At 43.3% G+C, this 23,699-nt stretch overlaps 1 protein-coding gene across 1 annotated transcript in view; it reads left to right on the top strand.

The window, feature by feature from the left end:
- Positions 1–11,369: 11,369 nt before the first annotated feature.
- The window catches only part of adarb2 (adenosine deaminase RNA specific B2 (inactive)), a 72,532-nt gene continuing 60,202 nt past the window's right edge, over positions 11,370–23,699 (top strand). Inside the window, exons 1-2 of the mRNA XM_015045953.1 lie at positions 11,370–11,484; positions 12,414–13,366. Coding sequence (XP_014901439.1) covers positions 11,409–11,484; positions 12,414–13,366 — 1,029 coding nt within the window. The 5' untranslated portion in view covers positions 11,370–11,408. The remainder of the gene's footprint in view (positions 11,485–12,413; positions 13,367–23,699) is intronic.

Below are 23,699 nucleotides of genomic sequence, written 5' to 3'. Positions count from 1 at the left end.
CAGATAGTCCCTTCAATGTATAGTGACAAACAAATTAGTGCAAAGATGCCACTCGCTGCATACCAGATGTGTCGGGCTCTGTGGCACGGAACAGCCGATGAAAAACTGCCCGCGTCCCATCTGTGCCGTGCAGCCAGCGTCGGTGCAGCAATTTGCGTTGAACAAAGTAGTGCAAACAGTCCACCTGATTATACGTGTCATGATGTGAGGTGTGCAACACTGGTGGAGGAGATCACACAGGAGCTTTATTTGATTAGGGGTGTCATTTAACTGGGACGGAAAAGATAAATGAGAGAAATACTGTTCCCTCTCTGGGCATCACATTTTCGAAAAGCTTTGTATTTTGTACTGGGCATGGTGTGTTCACCAGTCGGAAACACCATGATATGCACCATGAAATCATCCGATTTCAGTCACCAGTAAATCTCTTGGTGCATCTTTTGGACATAGAAATGTTCCCCCAGTTAACAGAGGTGGGTAAAATACCCCAAACATGTACTAGAGTAAGAGTAGCTCCACTTCAATATATTTTTACTCAAGTAAAAACAATAGGTAGCCATCCAAGAAAATACTCAAGTAAGAAATATCAATTATTTGATGTTTAAAGGGCATTATTATGCATTTTCCAGGCACATAGTGAAATTTTAAAGCCAAATCAAGTAACTGTTACTTTCAGTTGTCATAAAAATGCTATCTATATCAGGTATGACTTTAAAAAAACTTCACTTCATAATTTACCGCCTTGAGATTGGGCCTCTGTCGCTTTAAGAAGCTCCTGCTCTTTCTGAAACTCCACCTACAGGAAGCCTTCATACCATGGCTCTTCTATTTACTCTTTAACAATATTTTTACCGGTGTTGCTCTGAGAAATAGCTCCTGTAATGAGCTCAGCAGATGTTCCACTGGGTGTTTGCTAATTGGTGCCGGCTAGTCTGAAGGAGCAGATTAGTGGAGACGTTGGGGAAGGGCTTTTCTGTGAGGTGGAAGCTTGGAAAGGTCCAAAGACTCGAAGGCGGAGCTAGGACCACCCAATAGCTGAATGGTTGCCACGGGAGACTAAAGGATTTCTCAAACATTCATAAAAGAATCAAGGCAACACTCCAGGCATGATTTTGATAAGGTAATAACATTATAACATGATGTAAAGCTCAAAAAGTCAATTTTACAAAATACCGCCCCTTTAAGGCAATAACCTTAAAGGGGCGATACCCCTATCAGGGGTATCAACCAGCATGGATTTTGCTGTATGCTACAATATGAACCATTTGTTTTCTTTCAGACTCTCTTTCCAGTGGTTGTACTCCTCTTGAGTGTTTTCCCTTCAGCTGAAACTGCCAGGTCTCTTGCACTGAAACGGCTTGCATCTAACCTCACACCTACCGGTCGACTCCCACACGCTCTGAGATCGGAGACCACATGCAGCGGGGGTGGGGGTCTCATCACCATCTGAGCACCGGGTCAGGTTGCTCATCCGTCCTATTGCTGAGGCAGCCAACAAAGCTGCACAACGCTCACCCCCCTCTTTTGCCTGCGCCTCGGCAGTGGGAAGCGATCCGCTCGCAAATCCGTTGAAAGTCGAGAGCAAAGGCCTCGCAAGGCAAACCCGAGCGTTTGAAATTCAAGCAGATGACAGGGCCACGCTCGCTGACAGAAACAGGGATAACCGTGGGAGGGGAGAGGAGCTTCGGCGGCGGGGGCGCTGCCGAGACGCTTCCCGACCTGCTTAGTGTCATTACGCCGCAGACTTATCTCGCTCGCTCTGCCTTGTAAATACATTCGAGTGCTTGTTATCAAACGAGCAGCGCGACAAACCTCATCCAGGTTCGAGTCTTCGGCTTCCTCAGCGTGCTTGTAAATGAGTCATTCTCATGGATGACAACCGACATTAATATTCTGTTAAGCAGGGGAGCGGGTGCACATTAAATCCTCCTGTTATCAGGCTGCCATCATGGGCTGCACACAAGTTTGTTTTGTTGGGGGGGGGGGATTTATAAGGGGTTATGACTGGAGGAGGAAATCAGGCCTGTTTGCTTTTTATTGCCGAAAGGTAAAAAGCAGAAGAAAGACTAGAGAGCATGTTGGTTTGCCTTTTTCTCCTCCTGCTCAAGCAGACATGGCAATGGGGCTAAGTTAGCCTTCTGGGTCCGATGGCTCCGTGTTGCAGGCGTTTGGAGCACCCCGAGGTGCCATTGTTCAGTCGTTGCTGTTCTGCTGCTAAAAGCTTTTGGAGTCAAGCTTAATAGCATTCAAAGGTAGTAGACTTTTTTGCGGGATCCCCGTTGGAAAAAAAAAAAGTACCTTTTTTTCTTTTCCTTCGTTCCTACAAGAAAAAAACATTTTTATATCGCTCTTGCCTGGGATGTGGCATAAAAAGGCTTTTATCTGGGCTGCGCTCTCGAGCCTAGTGCCTGCATTGTGGCTGTAAGTGCGGCTCTCTGAGGTTAGTGCTCACAGAGATGTGAGGGGTGTTAGGCGGAGGTGTGGACGGAGAGAGCCCGAGCCTTGGTTTGATCGTAGGGGCGAGAGAGACGGCCGTCATGCATGCTGAGCGCGTCCCCGCGGCGACGCGCCGGCTCCTCGCCTCAGCAGCTGGATAGGGTTCCTCTGAGACTCGCTGTCAGAATTGGAGGGGGAGGGAAGCTGAGAGAAAAAGTGGTTTCAATTTCTTCCCTGAGCTACTGTATGATTAAGCGATTCACTGTCCGCCTGAGTCCGGTTTTTGTGTCCATTCTTCAGTGGAATACGGTGCTGTAGTCTGTGGACATTGCAGTGTCACTTTGAGTGGAGTGGCCCCTCCTGCCACCCGTACCTGTACATGCACACATGCCTGGTTGGATCCTGGCTGTTTTTTTTCTGCACAGTTGAACATTAGGACTGGTGAGAGCAAGAAATACAAAAAAGCATCCAGGTTAAAGTCACTCTGCTTATGGTGCGGGAAATAAATACTTAACATTTGTTCACTGCATTTCCATTGACCATATAGTTGCAAAAATTGACATTTTGAAAATAAATTTGCCTAATGAAAGCACGCCATTTTCACTTTACACAAGTCACATGGTCAACAACCGAATGTTGCCACTGGCACAAACCACAAAGAAAACAACAGGAAGTAGTTGGAGGATCATGGCTGCACGGTTTTTATTCATTTATCTCGAGAACACACTCATTTACATGGGACTTTAGTTGCATTTCTTATTAAATGGAAACACCGTAATTGCAAACATTTTGGGTTTTTGCACATTAACTGAATGTTGTCAAAGTTTCACACCCATTTATAATGGTTAGGCTGCTGGTGACTATATTTATAAAATGGGTAATTGACATTAAATTCACTGAATATGTCAGTGTGATCTCAAGTCATCCACTCCACAAAGAAATCAAAACAAATAAGTCAGTAAATAAAATTACTGTTTAACGGAGAATAAGTGAAGTTGATGGAAAGTTACTGAAATCTTTCTGTACTTTAAACATAATTTGCTAGCTGCTAGCTAAAATCGGCTAGCAGTGATATTAGCAAATGTAGCTCCTTCTATAATTACAAGTTTAAAACTACAGCTTCCCGCTCTCCTTTTTATATTCCTTCCTGGACTTCCAGTGCTGGCACTTAACACACAGGCCAGGGGATTGTTTAAATGTCCAGTGATATAAAAAAAATTATGTTAATTAATCACAGCAGAGGTATTCTGTTCATTTACTACATTTTATAATTTCTCCTGAAATGAAAAGTTCAATCTAATGCTAAAAACGAGGAATGCATCTAAACAAGCCCATTCTTTTACACAAAATAACACCTAAAAACTACTTTTTATTTTTTTTATTTTATTTTTTTTGAGCCAACAGATAATGAAATGCGTTACTTATCTACCTGTTTATCACTAGTTCAGGCAGGTTGATGAATATTTGCAGGGCCAAATACGACATGGGGCCGTACCAGCAACCGCCAGCACAGGAGCTCTGGCTTTTCTTTTTTTAAAAGCCAAAGTCAGCATTTTGTCTGTATAGGAAGTTTTTCTTTAGCAGCCTGAGCAACACCTCAAAAACCAAACTCTGCAGAGTTTCATTTTAAAGATGACACTGACAACTCACAAGCTGTTGGGGCCTACACAATGCTTCACTGCAGTCTGAGAACCATGCGCTTGACATTTAAATAGGTGTTTTTATAGAAAGTTTCCTTTTTTTTCCTCCAAACACTTTATTTTGTTCAAAAGGTTCTATTTTTAACTTTGTCAGTTGACATGATTTGTTTCTAAATGACTTTGAAGAGTTTCTATGCAGCTTGGAGATCAGCTAGGCCTCCTAGCTTATTCCGAGTGAGACTTTATGAAAAACTGTGGATGATTTCACATCTTCCACATCACATATTTTTATGCATTTTCTTGAATAAATGGTTCATATTTCTCATTGTGCTCTCGATATTTTCTAGTCGATCCTCTTTTTAGTCCCTATTGGTTTGTTTTTGGATATTATTTTTTTTAAGCTCAACTTCCACATGCAGACTAAAACATCTGACTAAAAATGAGGAAAAAGACATTATCTGGCTCAGAAACTCTGACACCGGCTCTGACAGGTAGGTAATACTTGCATCCTGCAGAGAAAGCCAGTATCCTGTCTGTAACTCTCACCAGGTGGTCTGTGTGAGCAGATTTCTTCAGCTGACAGTTTTTACTCTGCAGGAAATATCTACAGACCACAGAGACCGTTAAAAAATGTTCTAACGGAAATAAATCACTGCTACAGGAGATTTTCCTTTTTAATTCCTGAAAAAGTTTAAATTAGAAATTCACAAAACTGCAACAGACTTTTAAAAAATAAAGGTGCTTTTGGTACCTCACATACATTTATCATAACCTGGAATGTTTCAGCCTTAACCTAGAATGAGTTTGTTTTGAAATTTAAGGTAGGGAGCATATTGACACCTTCAGGTTTATCCTCTACTAGCTTGATGGACAGACATACAGATGGACACAGACTTGAAACTACAAACAAAAGCTACAACTCTATCACCTTTTAAAAGGAATTAAAATGTGTAACAGTTTTTGTCCCAGTAAAGCTTTTTAACTGTTAAACTACAAAGGAGATGCTAGCGTTAGCAAAATTAGCCAGCTGCAGAGTACGGCTAACATAGTGTTAGCAAAGTTTTCTTTTCGCGTTAGTTGCTATTTCTATCAGGCACCCGAAATGATGCCACACAAACATTAAACAATTTATAAGAGACTCCTTCAATACTAATCTGGCCAAACAAGGTCTTACTGACTGCAGCAGGATAGTAGTTGACAAGCTATGTAGTGGCGCTAGCATTGTTCAAGTTAAGCTAGTTCACCCAAATTCTACCATTTTTGTTTTTTGTGTTGCATGAATTATACGACCTCAAGAGTATTTGGGAATTATTTTGGTGTCAGAATGTTGTACTGGTCAAAACTGAATAATCAAAGACTTTTCAGCAAGTAGCCAGGCTAAGTACCATAACCAAACTCCTGAAATCTTCTTGGTTTTACCATCGTGTATTTGTAACTACAGCTGAAATGCTCAGATAAGGACAGAACATGTTGAGTACCAGTGCCATCCTAAGGTATAATCAAGCTAAGCAGCTGCTTAGGATCCAAAATAAACAATGGGCCCTAAATCACAAGTCAGTTTTATAAATGTATTTTGGTAATGTGATCGTTGATATGTGGGATGGTAAATCAGTGTACACGATGAAGACTCCTGAATAAAATAGTTTGTTGTAAACAAAATGATGTTTTGAAGCAGCCTAGCTCCTCTACTTTCTCCAAAATACGGAAGAACAAACTTATGAAATGTATGTCAGCAACAGAAAAACACATTGCTTTTCTTAAAGACAGCATATTTGGTTATAAAATATATAATACTGCACATTCCTGGGGGCTTTTAACATGCTTAGCAGTAACATTAAAGTAGCTGTGCTGCTCAATGGTGGTTTGATCCCTAAACAATCTTGGATCCGCACAGTTTAGTACCTGGTAGTATAGCTTAAGTGCCCAGTAGGCAACTAACAGGATGTAATTGCTGCATGCGCAGGCTTTCAAACTCCGGTTTACATGTCATTGTATTCAAACAAAGGTTTGCAAGAACCCTTAGCCCAATACGTATTATTATGTGGAGATTATTTTTATAACATAAGAGAATTGGTAGGAATCAGGTTTTAAGTGTGATGTAGGGAGGGGGGATGAAAAAAGAAATTCAGTCTCATTTACTTGCTCAGTAGCTTTCAGTCTCAGAAAGATACTGAGTGGAAAGTGAGACGGGCAGGTGTTAAACGGAGACAGAGCGAGTGAGTGTGTGATTTCCCCCGGCGCCTGTTTCAATAGTGTCTCCCGTCGCTCATCTGACCCATTCGTTATGCTAAGCCATGGGGAAATCTGATTGGGCTCATTACCCTCTGCTCAGAGCCAGCGTAGGAGGCGCAAGGAGAGAAGGAGCCTGCACTCTGCGGCTCATTGCGAATGGACGCCACGGCCGCTCCTGTCGCTATCAGGAGATCACGGCCATCTGCCGAAGTTCTCCCCTATCTCGGCCCGCCTTGTCCTCCGTCTCAGCCTCTGTGCCGCGGAAACAAATGAGGGCCGTCTCCTCTCTCCGTGCCTTGGCGCGGCGGCGGGGAGGACGGCCATGGTGAGCCGAGGCTATCGGCACGAATTGACTCCCATCATTCAGGCCTGCTGCTGAACGAGAAGGAATGGCTGATGCATACCGTGAAGGACATGCAGAGTAACGGTGGAGGGAGGGGGGACATAAGCTGAGGTGATTGGTGGGATGTTTGATGAACTTCATAGCAGGCTGGATTTTTAAATTTTTTTTTTCCTGCTTGACTTTGAACTCATGCTTACAGGGAGAGGATTTCACCTTAGCTTGACCGCATCTCAAGAAGTGACAATATTTCCAACAGTTTTTTTTTTCTATTAGGTTTGCTCTCTGCTTTCACTCATCAAGAGATATTTTGTAAGGATAAAGCTTTTACATGCCATCAGTCGGGACTCTGAACCGGCTGGTTTTAATTTGGAATGGCATAGGATGAAGGACTGCTTTCAAAGTTATTTTCTTAGCTTCCCATGCCTGTTTGGTCCTTGCTTTCTTTATCTTTTCAATAATACATGGACAGATTTGTGTTGATTTCTTTTCATGTGTGGTCTTGGGTTATCGCTAACATATATTGAGAATTCTGTGCCGTTAGCCTGGTAAGGGATACATTTAGTGACAAAAACATTGACATGTACAAGGACTTTTCAAGTAAACGTGAACTCCAGGGAATGGTTCAACCCAACATAAAACTCCAGGTGGATTTAAGCTAATATTGTTATCGTTTTACCGTTGGCATCTATTTACTGACACATCACCCTCTAAGACTCTGCAAAAATCCTACATGACTCTGGAAAAGCCCACTTTCCTCCAAACTCCTGACAAAAACCTGCCTGGGATGCAACTTGGTCATCTTTGAGATGGGAGCGTACCCAGTCAGCCCGCCTCATGAACCTCCACAAATTTCCTCTGTGACCTCTTATTTTCTCCCCCATTTACGTCCACAACAACATCGGAGCCATTGAAAACATCACGATATTTTGCACTCAATAGCTACTTCCTGAGGCGTTTGATGTGAACTGTGCACTATTGAAAGCGGAGAAAAAGGGAGCGTCTCGTAGGGTTGCATGAAATTACGCAGCCCTGAGGAGAGGAGACAAAACCTCTGTTCTGACGGTGAACGCGAGTCTGGTTCAAATGAAAGTCCTTTGAATGGAGTATTAAAAGGGTCTGTTAAAGCTTTCATACAGCTCAGTGATGTGTCCAGCATATCATCAAGCAATGCGGATGTGCATTGAATCTCATTCCTCTTTATTACATTGTGTTCCTTTTTCTTGTGTGATGATAGTTCATCAGTCAGCGGCGCTGGCTGTTCGGCGTTGATACGGTTCAAAATTTCATGAAGCTTTGAATGATTTGTCATTAAACTTTTGCACAGTGCGCTACCCACCAGCGACCTGTTCTCCACTCTGTACTACCGCCACGAGCTATGAAGACCTGTTGGCATCTCAGTCCTTAGTGAAAATTAGTGTGGTCGTGTATTTCCTCTAAAATATCCAAAAGCACACAGCCTGTTCTTATCTAAACTGCTCAGAACAAAACACGGTATAGGCCTGTCAAAATAAACAATAAATCAACTAATCACATGATCAATTAAAACAAGCTCAATCATTTAATGCTTTTCTCATGTCTCTGTCTATTCTTATTCTGCTTAGCAACCAAGAGCTTTACCTTAGATCAACATCTAGATTTACTTTATAGAACCACTAATTCATGTAAAGCATTTTGTTGCTGAAAATGTGCAATATAAATAAAATTACCTTATTTCTACCAAAAAATGGATGACAGAAGTCTTCATTCTGGGTTTTTTAGTCACAGAGACTTCATAATTAATTCAGTTTGTTTGTCATTTCTGATTTGTTGAATTATTTTGGATATTTAAAATGTCTTCCAGTTCCAGTTTTAAAGGTTCATTAAAATTTGAGAATCTCTTGCATTATTTTTCCATTACTATTATATTATTTGAAAATGGTCTCAAAACAACAATATTATCGTCTATCGCGATAACGTCTGTGACGATTTATCGTTGGGGAAAAATTTATTGTGTGACAGGCCTATCTCTAACCATAAGCAAAGGCTTTGAATACTTTGCAAGTGGTTTACTATTTTTAATACATCTGCCAAAAATCTTTAAAACTGTTTTCCACATTGTAATAATGGAGTATTTGTGTGTAGATTTTGAGGGACTAGATTAATTTTTAATAAATTTTAGGATAAAGTTGCAACATAAAATGTGGACAAAATATGAATCACTGCATGTACTTCCACTATATATCTAAAAAAAAAAAAAAAAACTAGTAGAAAATCACATCTAACTGCATTTTCTGCCTCGCCTGACATTTGTGTTTCATGTGTTCGCCTGTAAAACAGATTAGGACGTTGATTTGGCTTATCCCCTCAATTACTAAAATATGCGGCAGTGGCCTCTCACAGTAAGCACCCAACTATATAATGTAGCTCCGATTGTGTGAAGCTGTTGTGTCTGATTGCCAGCTAAGCGCTTTAGCTTGGCAGAAGCCGTTAAACGGTAGGCTTGGACCGCTCTGCGGCGCGGGATTACCAAATCTGCAGTTGATTTCTGTGTTTTTGGGCTACACTGGGAAAGCTCAGCCATCCTCTGTGTTAATTGCCTCAGAGCGCGCTCTAATTTCATGGTTCATGTGAACTACTGTCTTTGCTGTCAAAACGCACATGGATAGACTTTGTGTAGGCTACAACCAAACCTCTATAAATCCTTAAATTTGACCGAGTAGTACGTCACATTTCATCCTCTCTTTTTTTTTCTTTTCTTTTTCTAAAAATGAGCCTTTAGAGGCTTTAGAAACAATGCAGATTGGTTTGGAAATGGCCTCTGTGACGCCAAGGGAGTCATTAAGGGCCAAATTGCTGCTTGTGTTGAGCTGTAGTCCATAATTAGGTCAGAATGCAAGTGCTCGTATTGTGATGTTGGCCCACAAGGACTCGCCAGTGTTTGGAGTGTAACCATGTGTGTCACAGTGACTCATTGAGTCCCTCTAGTGCTGCTGCTCTGCTAATAGAGGAGGCCTCGTTCACAACCTCACGCTCTTATCAAAACGACTTTACAGCCCCCGTAATGTGAGGCCCCCAATTTACGCAGCGTTTAGCTGTTTTGACCTCTCGCCCTCATGAGTCTTGGCTCTTGGAAAATCGGGTGGAGGAGTTAAAGGGGGGCGGTGTGCTAAAAGCTTAGAGAGTATAACGACACCTGGCTCCAACTCTGTAAACTCATTCTGGCTCTTTTTCAACTTCCTACTTCATCACCTTGCTGTACAAGTCCATCTCAATACCCCCCCCTCCCCTCTCGCCTTTCTCTTTTATTGATCATCAGCTGGCGTTGGGAGGAGAGAGGAGGTTTAATTAAGGAGCCAGACTGGTCTGTCAATTTTGCTCAGCGCTGCGTGGAGAGCACCAGACCAAGCGATGGTCCTAATAGGGCTTCACACTGTAAACAACACGCACACCTGGACAGCGCGGGGCCTCGAGGGGGAAACGAGACAAGAGGGGCTGTTGACAAGCCGGCTCTGAGGAGAAAAAGTTCAGCTCCCTTTTTGTTTTCTTTTTTTTTTTCGTTCAGGCACAGTGTGAGAACACAAGTTTAAGTCTGTGTTACTTCCACAAAATGTTGAATCAGTTTGCAGAAAGATTCAGAGCTGGTGGGTAAAACTTTAATCGTGTTGCGAAAAAATCTGAATCAGTTCAAGTTTCAGCTACTTTTTGAAGACCTATAAAGATGCGATATGTACTTTTTATTACATATGGTTTTTACATGCGTTTTGTTAAAGTTATCATTATGTTGGCAGTATAATATAAGACGGATCATCTGTGAAAAAATTGAGTTCTTCACAGAAATTAACCACTCAGTCAGAAACAACCAATCAGAGGCAGGAGGCGGGTCTTAGCACTGTTGATCACTCTCCTTCTCAGCCCCTCCCATTTACTCTTTGCTAAGCTACAGCTGGTTCACAACAACATACCCTGCTACCAATGCTAAGACTATGTAGCATAGCCGCCAATAACGACAGATTTCAGGTTTTCCTGTAATTGTAAGTTAGCACATTCAGCAGCATACCGAATATTTATTGATTGACAGCACTAAGACCTTCCTCCTGGCTCTGACTGGATGTTTTTTGACCAGGAGTGGTGAGTTTTTGCAACATTTTTAGCAGCACTGGAAGGAGGTGGAGGAGCCCCTTTTTAGTTTTCCTGCTAGCTAACTTGCTTATTGGCTGATCCCCGTCAACAGCACAGGACAACCCAGGAACCACTTCCTGTTGTTCCATCAAAATAAGAGTCTGAAATATTGCCAAGCTAATAGCATTCACCTTCATATCAGCTAATCCTGGAATTAGAATAAACGTACTACTACTACTTTGACAGGGAGCTCAATTTATATTGTGAAAAACGTCTCTACTGCGTTTTGTATGACGGTTTCCGTTTATAGTGCAAAACGATCAAATTTCAAGACCAAGCATGTCTGTCTTTTTCACAACAAGCCTGACAAAAGGTAAAAAATAAAACAAAAAAAATGTAGCGGCATCTTCGGAGGAAATTAAACAGCAGGAAACAACGGTTCGTATTTCACTCTGATTTGAGTGTTGCGTTCCAGTATAGGTTTAACGGGGGAACGGCCTCTGGAGCGCACTCCTCCTCTCACATGCGCGTCATCTCTGCCTCGTTGTTGGGGCCGACAACGATCCCTGGCTTCAATCGATAAAAACATCAAAACAGCTCTACCCCTGCCCTCGTGTTGACTCTGCGTGTCTCTTGTCTCTCCTCCAGAGAAAGTCAGTATGCTGTCGGCATTGATCGCTCCCTTCAAGTACATAAGCCCTGGGACCAGCAGCACGGAGGACGAGGACAGTTTAAGTAAGCCGCTGCACACCTTCTCCGTCTCTCATTGGCAGACCGAGTGTGGAACTGAAATCTCTGTTGCCTGCATAAATAACTATTTTGGGGGGCAAAAGGGAGGGAATGAGCTCTTTGATTACAAATGGGTCTTTTAAAAGTGAGCTAATAAATGTTAAATCTGAGTGTTCCTGATGAATAAGTCATCAAAACGGATGCCTCGCCTGACTGCCTGCCTCCCTGCATGCACGCTCATCTTTAGCTACAATCTGCCCCACCAGTAAGTGACTCCCATCCCACCGTTGAAATTCCTCTGAACGCCCCGTTTTTGTTCGTTTGCCATCAGAAAGCCAATACACACCACCACTTCACTGTAACGACGGTTGAAGAGCGTATCGCAGCTGTTTCAGGCTTTTGCTCTCGCAGAGGATAGAAGTGTGAAATAAAGCAGGCTCCAAACCCTTTTTTTCTTGGAAAGTCTTAGCACTCACACACACCCACCCACCCGTTTCCTCCCTCCCCATTACAAATAGGATTGATGCTCTGCGAGGGCCGCGGGGACCAATGTTTCCTTCTCCCCGACTCAGATTCCGAACCAATTTGGAGGCAGATTACAGGATGATTTGGCAGATAACATCACCATTTCAGAGGGATTTGTATTTGGGTTTTAAAATACTTAAATATAATAGAGCCCTGTGGTATGAAGTGGGCTCGGCTGCGGGTGTTGATTGTAGATGTGTTCATTACCATTTCATTGTGTATCAAGTGGCTCAATCTGCCTTGAGAGATTTTCCTTGATTCATTTTTGTTCAGCCAGGATAAATGAGAGTGTTGCACAGTAATGATTACTTTCTTTTCATTTTATTTTTTGTTTCTTTAGTATTTTCCATCTCTTCCTTTAAAATAGTTTCTGTTTTGTTTTGTTTTTTGTCTTCTGGTTTGCATTGCAGGCACGAGCAGCACCGAGGTGAAGGAAAACCGCAATGTTGGGAACATGGAGGATCTCTCCATCGGCTCCGGAGAATGCCAGTCGCTTTTCTGCTCGGAGTTGTCGAGAGGGGCCAGCTCTGGCCTGAAGAGGAAACGGCCACTGGAGGAAGACAACAACGGGCGCCTGTGTCAGCTCCGTCTCATCTATAAGAAACTCTCCTGGTCTGAGGCTCCAAAGAACGCCTTAGTGCAGCTGAACGAGCTCCGGCCGGGGCTGCAGTACCGCATGGTGTCCCAGACCGGCCCCGTCCACGCTCCCGTCTTCTCCATTGCCGTGGAGGTTAACGGACTCACCTTTGAGGGTACCGGACCCACAAAGAAGAAAGCAAAGATGAGGGCCGCCGAACTGGCTCTCAAGTCCTTCGTCCAGTTCCCCAACGCGCCCCAGGCCCACTTGGCCATGGGAAACATCTCTAACCCCTCGGCAGACTTTACGTCCGACCAGGCTGACTTCCCTGACACGCTCTTTAAGGAGTTTGAGGCGTCGCCGTGCTCCGACGGCCTCGCGCTCTGCGCCCCGACGAGCGAGAGCGACCTGCTGTCGAGCGAGCTGCTGAGGCACGGACGGCTGCTCCGCCACACGTTGGACCTCATGGTGCAGGCCCAGCAGAGGCTCGGCGGGATCGTCCCAGAGCCCGAGGCGCCGAAGAGCCCCGTTGCGTTGCTCAACGAGCTCCGGCCGGGCCTGCGCTACGCCTGTCTGTCGGAACGAGCCGAGGGGAGGCGGCCGCGGAGCTTCGTGATGGCGGTGCGCGTGGACGGGAGGATATTCGAGGGCTGCGGTCGCAGCAAGAAGCTTGCCAAGACGCAAGCAGCCCAGTGTGCTCTTCAGGCCCTCTTCGACATCAGGACGGCCCCCGAAGGGAGGACGGGCCTCAAAGCCAGCAGGAAGAGTTGTCCTCATTTACCCCAGGTGAGTGAAGTCACATCCCAAATGCTCGGGTTCCGCTAAACTTCTTTGGCAAGCCACTCTATGTCCTACAGCGACCCGTAATGACCAAAACAGCAGGCATGCAGCAAAATCCCAAACACCTTCCAAAGAGTAATTAAGCTAGAAATTAGATTGAAGCTAAAGATAGCGGACCGATGAAGGAAATCGCCGCAGCACAGATAGAGATATGAGTGAGCAAGCAGGGATTTGTCTGGTTACAAATTTGTCCTCTTTTCATTGTGTAGGATTGGATATTGAGTAAACAATATCCGTTTGTCAGTCTATTTTAATAGAATAGCATGTAAATGAAGCTAATTATTATCCCAGTGCCTCTGACACACAAGAAATCTCCATAACAACCCAAATGAGATTTCTTTTTTTCTTTTTTTTTTTTTTTGTTTGTTTAGGGTTTTTTTTTTTTTTCCACTGCCGTATTTGTGTGCCGAGCTGTAATTGGGAAGGTTTTGTAATTTTGCAAAATCTCCTGTTTTCTCGTGTGTGGCATCACAGTGTCTACAAACATTAATTCAATTCCGTAGCCCAAAGAAAATCGAAAAGCAAAGAGCAAGTTGACAAACAAACCACTGAGACCAATCCCCAGCTCATTTAGCCAAATACTTAAGTAGCAATCAGAGCGAGGAAACTAGAAGATTTTTTGGGGGGGAGAAAACTTGGAAAAATTGAAGAAACAAAAGAGAGGGTTCTTGGACTTCCTTGCCCTTTGTTGACAGCAAGTCCAACTTTCTCATAGCTTCTTGTAGCTGGGAAAAAAAAATCTCTTGAGGTGTTTAATTCGACTGATTGAATTCTTTTTCACATGTTTGCACGGACAAGAAATTATCAACGCCGTCCAGTTCGTGGGCATGCTGACAACCGATAGCAACCCTTTTTAAATTCTCCTTTCTGTCTTATTTTATGCAAGGATGTGTAAGCCACCTGTCTCTCCAGGGTCTCCAATTGGAAAATGAAGCTGTTCACATCCAAAATGTGCTCACCCTTGCGTCTTCCCTCGAAGCCTTTTTTTTTTTTTCCACGCACCCCCCTGCACCCTGCCGGGTGCATGTTGGATTAGCGTTCTCTTTGAGCCTCGCAGAAATAAACTGGCCAGGATGTCCTTCCCCAGAGCAAAACATCAACCCAACAGACCTGCACATGTTTGCCTGGGAGAAACTTTTTTCCCCCTGACTGCCACGGTGTCTAAAAGGATTTTAAAAGGATTTGCTGCACCCGTTTAGTTCCAGAGAGCAGTCGCTTGTGGAATTTCTTGAAAGTCAAGCGTGCCGTCTGCCAGCCTCTAGAAAACATTTTTTTTTTGTTGTGGGGGGGACAAACATAATCCATATAATATTTATGCATGTGTGGACGAACAAGGCGTAGGGGTGGCGGTGGGGGGTGTTGTACAATGTCAAAGCAAAGCCGCCCAGTTAACACAGCACACTCGCATGTGAGTCAGTCCTGACGCCAGGCACTGATCGCGCCGATAGCGGCTGACTACTCTGCAGATGCGATGCGGAATTCGGGGGCGGCTGCCAGATGTAGCCTGGGGGTAGTTCAAATGGTGTGGTGTCATGCCAGCTTCTGTGTGCCAGCTCAGACTGTTCTCTTTCCTCCGAATTCCCTGCAGCGCTACCTGTTGCACAGTGAAGCCGTGCTGGTGAAAATGTTCAACACGGCGAACGCTGGCACGGCTTCACAAGGCGGCAGAAAAGGGCTCAGCCTTAAAAACCTCCAACAATTAAGATGTCAGAAGTCTATGGGAGAGCCGCTTGGTGTCAGTCATACGCCATGAGCTTCGCGTGTGAAAATGTTGCTGACAATGTGAAAGCCACAGGCTCCAATCAGATGATTAAAGTTGTTGACATTTTGTCGAACATTCTGCTGAGAGTTTTTTGTAACATTAAAAAGGCAGTAGTATGTAAAATCGACTTTTGTGACCATTACATCATGTTATAATATGAAGCGTTGCTTTGACTCTTTCACACATTTGAGAAATTCTTTCATCTCCCATGGCAACCAATCAGGTATCCATAACGCCTGGGTGGGATCTAGCGCCACTTTCGGGGACTAAGCCCCTCCTCAGAGCTGCGACCGCCACACAGAGCAGAACTCCTCCACTCAGCTCCTTCAGACTAGCCAGCAGCAATTAGTAAACACCTGCTGGAAATGCACATCTGCTGAGCTCATTATATAAGCTACTTCTCAGTGCAACGCTGGTAAAAACGGAGTTAAAATGTTAAGAGGAACCATATTGAGATGACTTCCTGAAGGTGGAGTTTCAGAAAGAGCGAGAGTTTTTAAAGAGACAGAGGCCCAATTTCAAGGCTTTGAATTACAAAGTAAAATTTCTCTTGAGTCATATTTGATATATAGAGCATTTTTTAACTGTTAAATCTGTTACTTGATTGTGCTATAAAATGCCAGTATTTGCCTAGAAATGGCATAATAGTGCCCCTTTAAAAATGGTGGATGCTTATTAAGTGCTTATGTTTTCAATTACCCTGACAAGAACTCTTTATTGGCACTTTCCTCCTCACTTCAGGAACCTGCATATGACAGGAAGTCAAGCTTAACGCTCTCATCCTCATTACTTTGCCAACTTTCTCTGACAAAATCACATGTAGTATTGATTAGAGCTTCTAGAAGGGAAATATTGCGGCCATTTAATGCCAGTAATGAGGGCAGGATTTCTTCTCACAGAACACTATTCCAGAGATTTGTCCGTACTAAAAGGGGGTTTTCCAGAAGTCTAACATGGACTCAGTTGAACTTGAAGGATTGCAACTAGTATCTATTGCAACAGTGAAATATTTAGATGCAGCGCAACTACACAGAGTTTTATTCTTCTCACTTCCTCCTGGTATCACATCCATACCAAAGAGAGGAGCAAGAGGGATTGACGAGACAAGCATACAAGCACGCTAGCAAAAGACTCTGCTGCAGCAATTTCAAGCTATAGTTTTGTCCTCCTACACTCATGTCTCTGGGAATTAGCTTTAACAACCGGAGCAGAAGCAAAGCATTGGACTGCAGTTTGCTTGGCATTAAGGACGTATTTATCTACAAGCGAAGGCTTTTGATTTTCTGGTCGTTCGTTTAACCCTTTTTATGATCTGGGGAAATTAAAACCGGGATCAGTTCTGCTGACGAAACCTCATTCGGATGTCAATCCAGTCATTCTCGGACTGAAAATAAACTTAGTCACAAATCAGCAGCGGTATCTAAGGTATGGAAGTAAAAAAAGAAAACAGAAAAGGCCCCCTTTCTCTACTGTACATATCCTAAGCTCAGCCTCAAGGGTATGTCAGCTTCTAGACCTGCTTGACTTTATTATTAATCAGTCATTAGTGAGCAGTCCTTCAGTCCAAGCCTCAGCAATCCAGTTAGCAGTAAATGCCTTTGCTTTATTAAAGCCTGCAATGAAGTGAGAAAGCACTGGAATAATCCTGACACCCATTTTAACAAGTGGAATGATTACCCCACTGTTCGGGCCTTGATTGTCCACTTAATCTCCACTTGCCGTCACAACGCGCCATGGTGTTGCCAAGTCAACGAAGTGTTTGGCCGGCACTGCGACTGTGGGAGGCCAGAGAAGTCAGTATTCTGCCACCTTGGACGTAGGAAACGTGTTTGCTGGCAGAGCCGAAACGGTACGACTAAGGAAAGACTGCAGATGAGACACCAAGCGTCTCTTTCTGCCAATTCCTTTATCACTAAAGATCAAATGCAGCCTTATGTTTGTCGGCTTCTTTATGTTTAAAATGATGCGATTTGCTTATCTTGAAACGTGAAGCAGCAGCGATGGAGAGGGGATACGGAGCGGTCAAGTGGAGTAATTTCCCTGCCTCCGCCACGGCAAATTGAATATGATTTCAGACACTTGAAGGTGACCCCTGTCAGCGGCTGAGCCTCTCGCAGATTGTTTTCTTTGTCTAATCTCTCCCTCCTCTAATCTGTCTCAATATAAACAGCTGTGACAGGCTGATCATTAATTAATATTGCCACAACAAATTAGCGACAGCGATCGCCCGGCCAAGCACCCTGTCTAAGATAGAAATCCACCAGCTTGGGCGAAGGGAGGGGAGGGGAGTGGAGGGAGGTGTGAACAACACATTAGAGAGGAGTTGATTAACAGCTTTGGAGACCTTGCAGATAGCGTTGCACCCACAGCATGTGGACAGCGATGGCAACAGATACACAAATAGTGACAGCTTTTTATACGACCGGGTATCTCACAGGATCGCCTGTGATTATAATTACAAATGGCGCGGTGCAAATAGGGCGATGAAACATCTGCATCCATCACCATCTGAAGACGCAGTCACAGACGATGGGAAATGGTTCAGGAAGTATAGAGACGTTGCCATGTGATGTCACGCACGCAAGAGCATTAAAGCATAATATTGTAACGGACTTAGTGTTTTATTCTTTGTATGAAAAATGGTTTCTTGTTTTTTTGGTGTTGAATCCTGATACACTAGTGGAGTTGTTGTCAGTTACCATGGCGATGGGTCCGTGTGTAGCCTAGCTAACACAGAGAGAGAAAGAGGAAGAATATCAGATCTTCAGTTGTTCTTGAATGTTTTGTTTGTGTTATTTTTCCTTTGCTTTGGCACAGGGCACTAACTTTGTTATACTTTCATCTCCAGGTTTTGTTTTGTTGACAGAAATATTCTGGCACAGCGGCACGGCTGAATTGTCTTTCTGCCTACAGCATTAAGCGCAAAATGTCCAGATGTAAATAATAACATGCCAGGTGTCTATGTGATCTCAGGAGGGATGAGAAGGGAACATCACAGGGCTGGGCGGTATGAGCCTCGCCATATTCCCATTTGAATTTAAATCTGGACTTGACTGGACCATTTTGACTTCTTTTTTTCATCCAAACCATTGCATTATAGTTTTGTTTGCTAGAACCAGCAGAATGACCTTTATCCATGATGCTGTCTGAACTTAAAATACACCTTGTGTGGCTCTGCTGACTAATTAGGTGCCTTCTCTTGGTAATTGGTTGAACTCTGGTTTTTTAGTGATATCAAAGTGGAGTCCGTAATCTGTATGTATGTATGTATGCCAGATTTTTATTCATGAAACATTGAAAAACAAATTAATTTTCCTTCAGCTTCAAAACTTCACCCTGTGTACATAAAATCAATATAAAATACATCAATGATTCTGGTTGTAATTTGTCAAAATGTGGGAGAATTTAGGCACATTAGGTAAGAAATAAGCCTAATCATGCCACCAGCACTCAGATCAGTTCTGTTTTTTTATAGCCTGAATAATGACCCAAAGTGAGAGTCTGTTGTATGAACCATAAATCAGTTTCCAGAGAGCAGCGTGGCGATGGGCCTTGTTTTTGTTTTCAAACTCACCCTGAGCTCTGACCTCCGCAAACGACGACCAAGATGGGAAATCGTGGCACACATTCATAAGCTATCTCATTACATTTTGTCACATGTGTGCAAAAGTAATGTGAGCATAAAGCAGCTGTTTGCTTCTGGAGCGCCACTCTGCCCTTTTTTCTTTTTACCATCCACTTAGCTCATCATTTGGCATTTAATAAAAGAGTAGAGCAGGAGAGAGAGAGAGAGCGATTTCCGTGTGAGATCACCAGACAATAATGTTTTTTTGTTGTTGTTTTTTTTCCTTTCCCCCATCCCGTCTGAATGGGGGGAGCAGCCCCAACATGAAAAGGTTAAAATCATCCTCGTCTGTCTAATATGTATGCAAAATATGACCTATGAGGCTGCGGGCCCGCTCCGTCTAATGTACCGCGTCAGCATGCGGCTTTGTGGGGGGAAAATCCCTGAGCACGGAGGAATTGAAGTGGGGTTGGTTGGGTCATGTCACCTTGCACGTACACTATAACACCCCTGTAATCTATTCCAAAAGACGTGCGGTGCTGCCGTGTGCAACCCCTGCTCGTCCTACAGTATCCACAGTCGCAGCTACTAAGTCTTCATTCTTCATGACAGTCCTCCATTACAGCCCTCCCTCCCTCCACAAGCTGTGAGCCAGAGCATGGCTATAATCATTCCTGAAGAACCTCTCACACTTCATTAAAAGCATAATCAAGTTCATTACAATTTCATAGGCGTTCAGGTAGCAAATGGCTTCAGATAAATCATGACTATTGGTCCTGTGTGGCTGCCGTGTGTAGGTTTATCTCTTGCTCTCAGGCAGGGAGGTGAGGAAGAGGAGAAGAAAGGGGAGGGGAGGGGGGCCTGGATGTCTGGCCTTTAAATGACCTTCCAGCCCGCAGCGGCGGTCCACTTCGACGCACGTTCGGAGCGGGCCACCCAGCGCCGGCGCGCGTCAACACGGAGGGACGCGATCGTTCGTGACGCCCCCCCTTGGGTCGCACACAGTGAAGAGATCAACAGATGTGGCACCGTAGGATTATTTTGGACTGGTCTCTGTGACAGTGGGTGATTAATTTATCTTGAGCTGCTTTTGATGGTTATTTGTCTTAATCCACCGTGGCCCCTGTTATGGAGAAGACAGCTGTCAAAACATAAATTAATGACTAGAAGTCCTGGTTCAAAGGGGGATTTCCTTGAGTTCTTAGCCCAATGTGACAAACCTCATAACGAGTCCTGCCTGTTTGGACAAAACGTGAGCAAATAAAATGCTGCAGTAACGATCAGAGGAGATCTGTATGATTACAGTTTTTTTTTTTTAGTTTTCACTTTGAAGAATGTGGAGATCAAAAAGAGGTAAAATGAAAATTGTTCTTATCCCAATTAAAAAATTAAATGCTACCTCAAAATTTGAAATGCACCAACCGACATCAGATTTCTTTGTTTGTTTGTTTGTTTCTGGTTCTGACCAGTGATTAAGGCTCCAAATAAGTATTTTCCCAATCGGTGAACAAATATGTGAGCACAAACGGGTCACTGTGGAAGCAACACTCATTGGTGTTGAGGTTGTTACCGACGAAAGTAAGCTCAAAGTTAGCGAATTAAGAAGCTGTTTTGAAACAGATGCTGAATTTTCTGCGACATGTATTCAGGTTGCCAGAGAGGGAGAGAGAGCAGAACTTTCAGCACACAACAAGAAGGCAAAATATTCTACAGTAAAGTTGTTCTATATTATCCTTTTTAAATAAATCTATCATGAAGCAGATTTGCTTTGAAAATGTTCCCATCATTTTAAAACTCTCAGAGTTAAGGTAAGACTTCACGTTCTCCGGGGAATACACAGACTGTAACATCAACGATGGCAACACTAACGGTGAATATAGCTAAAACATAAAATGTCTTTTTTTCTTGCCTATACACAAATTCTTGCTTTTACTTTTTATAAATGCCATTAAAAATAAAAAAAAATTTCAAAACAGAAATATCAATCCCTCCAGTAAACATGCAGAACAACAAACCCGGTCTGCGTCCTGCTCTAACTAATCTCATTCATGGTTGAACACTGAGACCCCTTGGGCTTCCCAAATCTCTGCAGATGTTTCCCCGAGTGGATTCCTCTTCAGTTCTGTAGCCGAGGCAACATGTTTTCAGCTGTTGATATGCCCTGCGTCAGCGTGGGATAAAACACGAGCCACGCTGCTTTTCTGCGGCTGTTTTGTTGGAATACCTTTGCATGATTTTAGAGTTTCATTAAGCAGATCTTGAGTAGTTTGTATTCCAAACAAGGCAAAGAATTACCTACGTTATAATTACGTTTTTAAATAAACCCAACAGTTACTATCTGTGATATTATGCTCACATTAATCAAGTCTTTAAAAGTGCATTTCAAAGAATTTGTATAGCTTATTTATTTATTTATTTTAGCTTAATTAGGACCATTAGCATTGCTATAATTATGAGTGAATGGGATGTGTTCTCACATTTACCCTCCCACACTTGAAATAAAATATTAAATACCCCAGCGCTGTTTTTATTGCTCCATGAAAGACTCCATTCCACTTGATTGATAGAATGCTTACTGCTAAAACTCCACTCCAGGTTTTCCTGGTTACCTACAATAACTCACCACAATGTATGAACCAAGAAGAAGCAACATCTCCGCCAGTGACTGAACGTGAAGGAGTAGAACTGACTGGTTTAACTGTGCCTGTGTTAATGGTTTACTTGAAATAGCTACAATAGAAATTATTGAACTTCAGATGTGCTTGAAGAGTCCTTGCTGGAAAGAAGTTGAATAGAAGCGAAAGTTTATATTTTTCAAAATGAAAGATTTTTCTAAATAATATACTCAGCAAACTGCAGTTAATGTGAGAAGCTCAAGTCACAAAGAGGCGCAAAGGAAAGAGAGAAAGTCACATACGACTCCCAAACTGCGTTAGCCACTCCTGCTAATTACATTAAACTGTGATTTAGATTGATGTGTTTGCATCATACGCATCAAACAATAGTCATTTAAATGTCTATCTTTATTTGACATTTAAATGACTAATAAAGATGGCATTATAACTTCTTGGATCTAATAATTAATATAACATTAGGGCAACAAAGAAGAATATTTGGTTATTTCTTGGTGCCTGAAGAGATTGTAAAGCAAATTTTGCATTTTCATAAGAGATCATTGTTAGGTTTGGTGTTTTTTTTGTCACTTGAATAATGTCTACATAATTATGCCAAAGTTAGTGGTGAACGCTTCAAGCTTTCTCGAGCTATTTTTCAGGTCTTATGCTGTAGCTGTTTAGAAGTTTTACCAGTGAACTGACAAAATACCAAAAATACTTAACAACACCCTTTTGAAAAGACAAATTTGTTACTTAATACAATTTAAGTTGTTTTACTAAAATTAGCTAAAATTGCTGGTTTTTGTGACTAGCTGTTAGCTTAGCGTCGTCACTTTCTGCAAACTGTCCACAATGTGACATTGTTTTTTTACAGGTAGGGGAACTACCACTGATCAAAGAACACAGCTTCCTGTGTGCGAATAGTTGTGTGTCTCTGTGTTGCCCTGTAATGTACTCACAAACTGTCCAACTTGCCTCTCATCCAATGACCACTGGCACCAGAGCCCCACTCCACATCCCCCGAGAGCCTGGAAGGAATAGTGTGTACAGATGATGAATTGATGTTTTTATAAGGAAGAACTTGTGCCAACACAGTGGGGGGATGTTGCAACCGACACTTTATTTTTATTTTTTTTATTTTTGAGGTTAAAGTGAAACATCTGCTACCTGTGTCCTGCTCTGTGGGACCGCACTGTGCCTCTCCTGGGGGAGGGAGGCTTATTAAAAGAGGCCAGAATGAGGTGCATGTACGTCTGTTTGTGAATGTGACAGGAGTAGCGGGGGTACAAACCTAGCTGGCAGGGAAAAGGATGCGAGGCAGACCGTGGGGGGGAGCAAGGGAGGTAAGGATGGATGGAGAGAAGAGGGAGAAAAAAAGAAAACCCTCAGCGGAACAAAAGACCTTCAGGATTAATTAGGCGTCAGATTGGTTGCAGGGCACAGCGGGGGGAGAAAGAGAGAGTTTAGCATTCTGGGAAGACCTCATGTCCTCAGCCCTCATAATTCAGCCTGCCTGCCCATGAGTATACAACAGCAAGCTAGTTAGGTCCTGTGCTGTGCCTGAAACCACTGTCTACTGGGTAATGGATGGAGTCCACGCTTCATCTTTATGTATTTTTACGGTATCCCAGTGGGCAATAGGAGGAAACGCAGAGGTCACGTATGTAGCACGTTGTGTTTACATGATGACTGTGTCAGTACTCACTGGATGGAGGGAAATGGATGAAATAATATTCTCTCCAGAAAGCTGCGTCTCTTCCTGCTTGAGTTGCTCTTAGCAGTTCGCGAGCTCTGCCAAATTAGAAGAGAACGAATACACAAAATAAATGCACATGAACTCTCACTGAACTTCTCACTTTCTCCGCCATTATCGGCTGAATTTCTCCTCTCGTCACTTCCAGAACAGCTGAATTGCTGATTCGGGTCACCGGCTCCACCTTTTATATTCAAAAGGCGGACGCGAAGATGCCTGTTAATGCCATCTCCCGTTGTCACTGTCACAGAAGGACGTTTCTGAGGCGACCTTTGGTGGCACTCCTCGCCCTCCAATACAGGAAGTGCGCTGAACTCTGCATACAGATGACGGGCAGGGTCTGCCGCCAGCCATAATATCCTCGCACCGTTCCGTCTCCCGACGAAGCACTTAGTGGGGATCAAATAAATGGCTTCCCGAAGGCCCGGAGCAAATCATGTCCTTACAACATTTGCTCCAATCATCCAGATTCACAAAGGTAGATCATACACAGAGCTTTAAGAAGACGTCTCAGCGACATGAACCTTAGCACACGAGATGATTAGCTGTTCAGTTGTTGTTGTTTTTTGGGGGTTTTTTTGCAA

Source organism: Poecilia latipinna, unplaced genomic scaffold (genome assembly GCF_001443285.1).
Source record: "Poecilia latipinna isolate Pla-1442-1.1 unplaced genomic scaffold, P_latipinna-1.0 Scaffold756, whole genome shotgun sequence".
In the NCBI taxonomy this organism is placed as follows: Eukaryota; Metazoa; Chordata; class Actinopteri; order Cyprinodontiformes; family Poeciliidae; genus Poecilia; species Poecilia latipinna.
The sequence above is the reverse complement of the archived record's forward strand: the minus strand, read 5'-3'. Positions and strand labels throughout refer to the sequence as shown.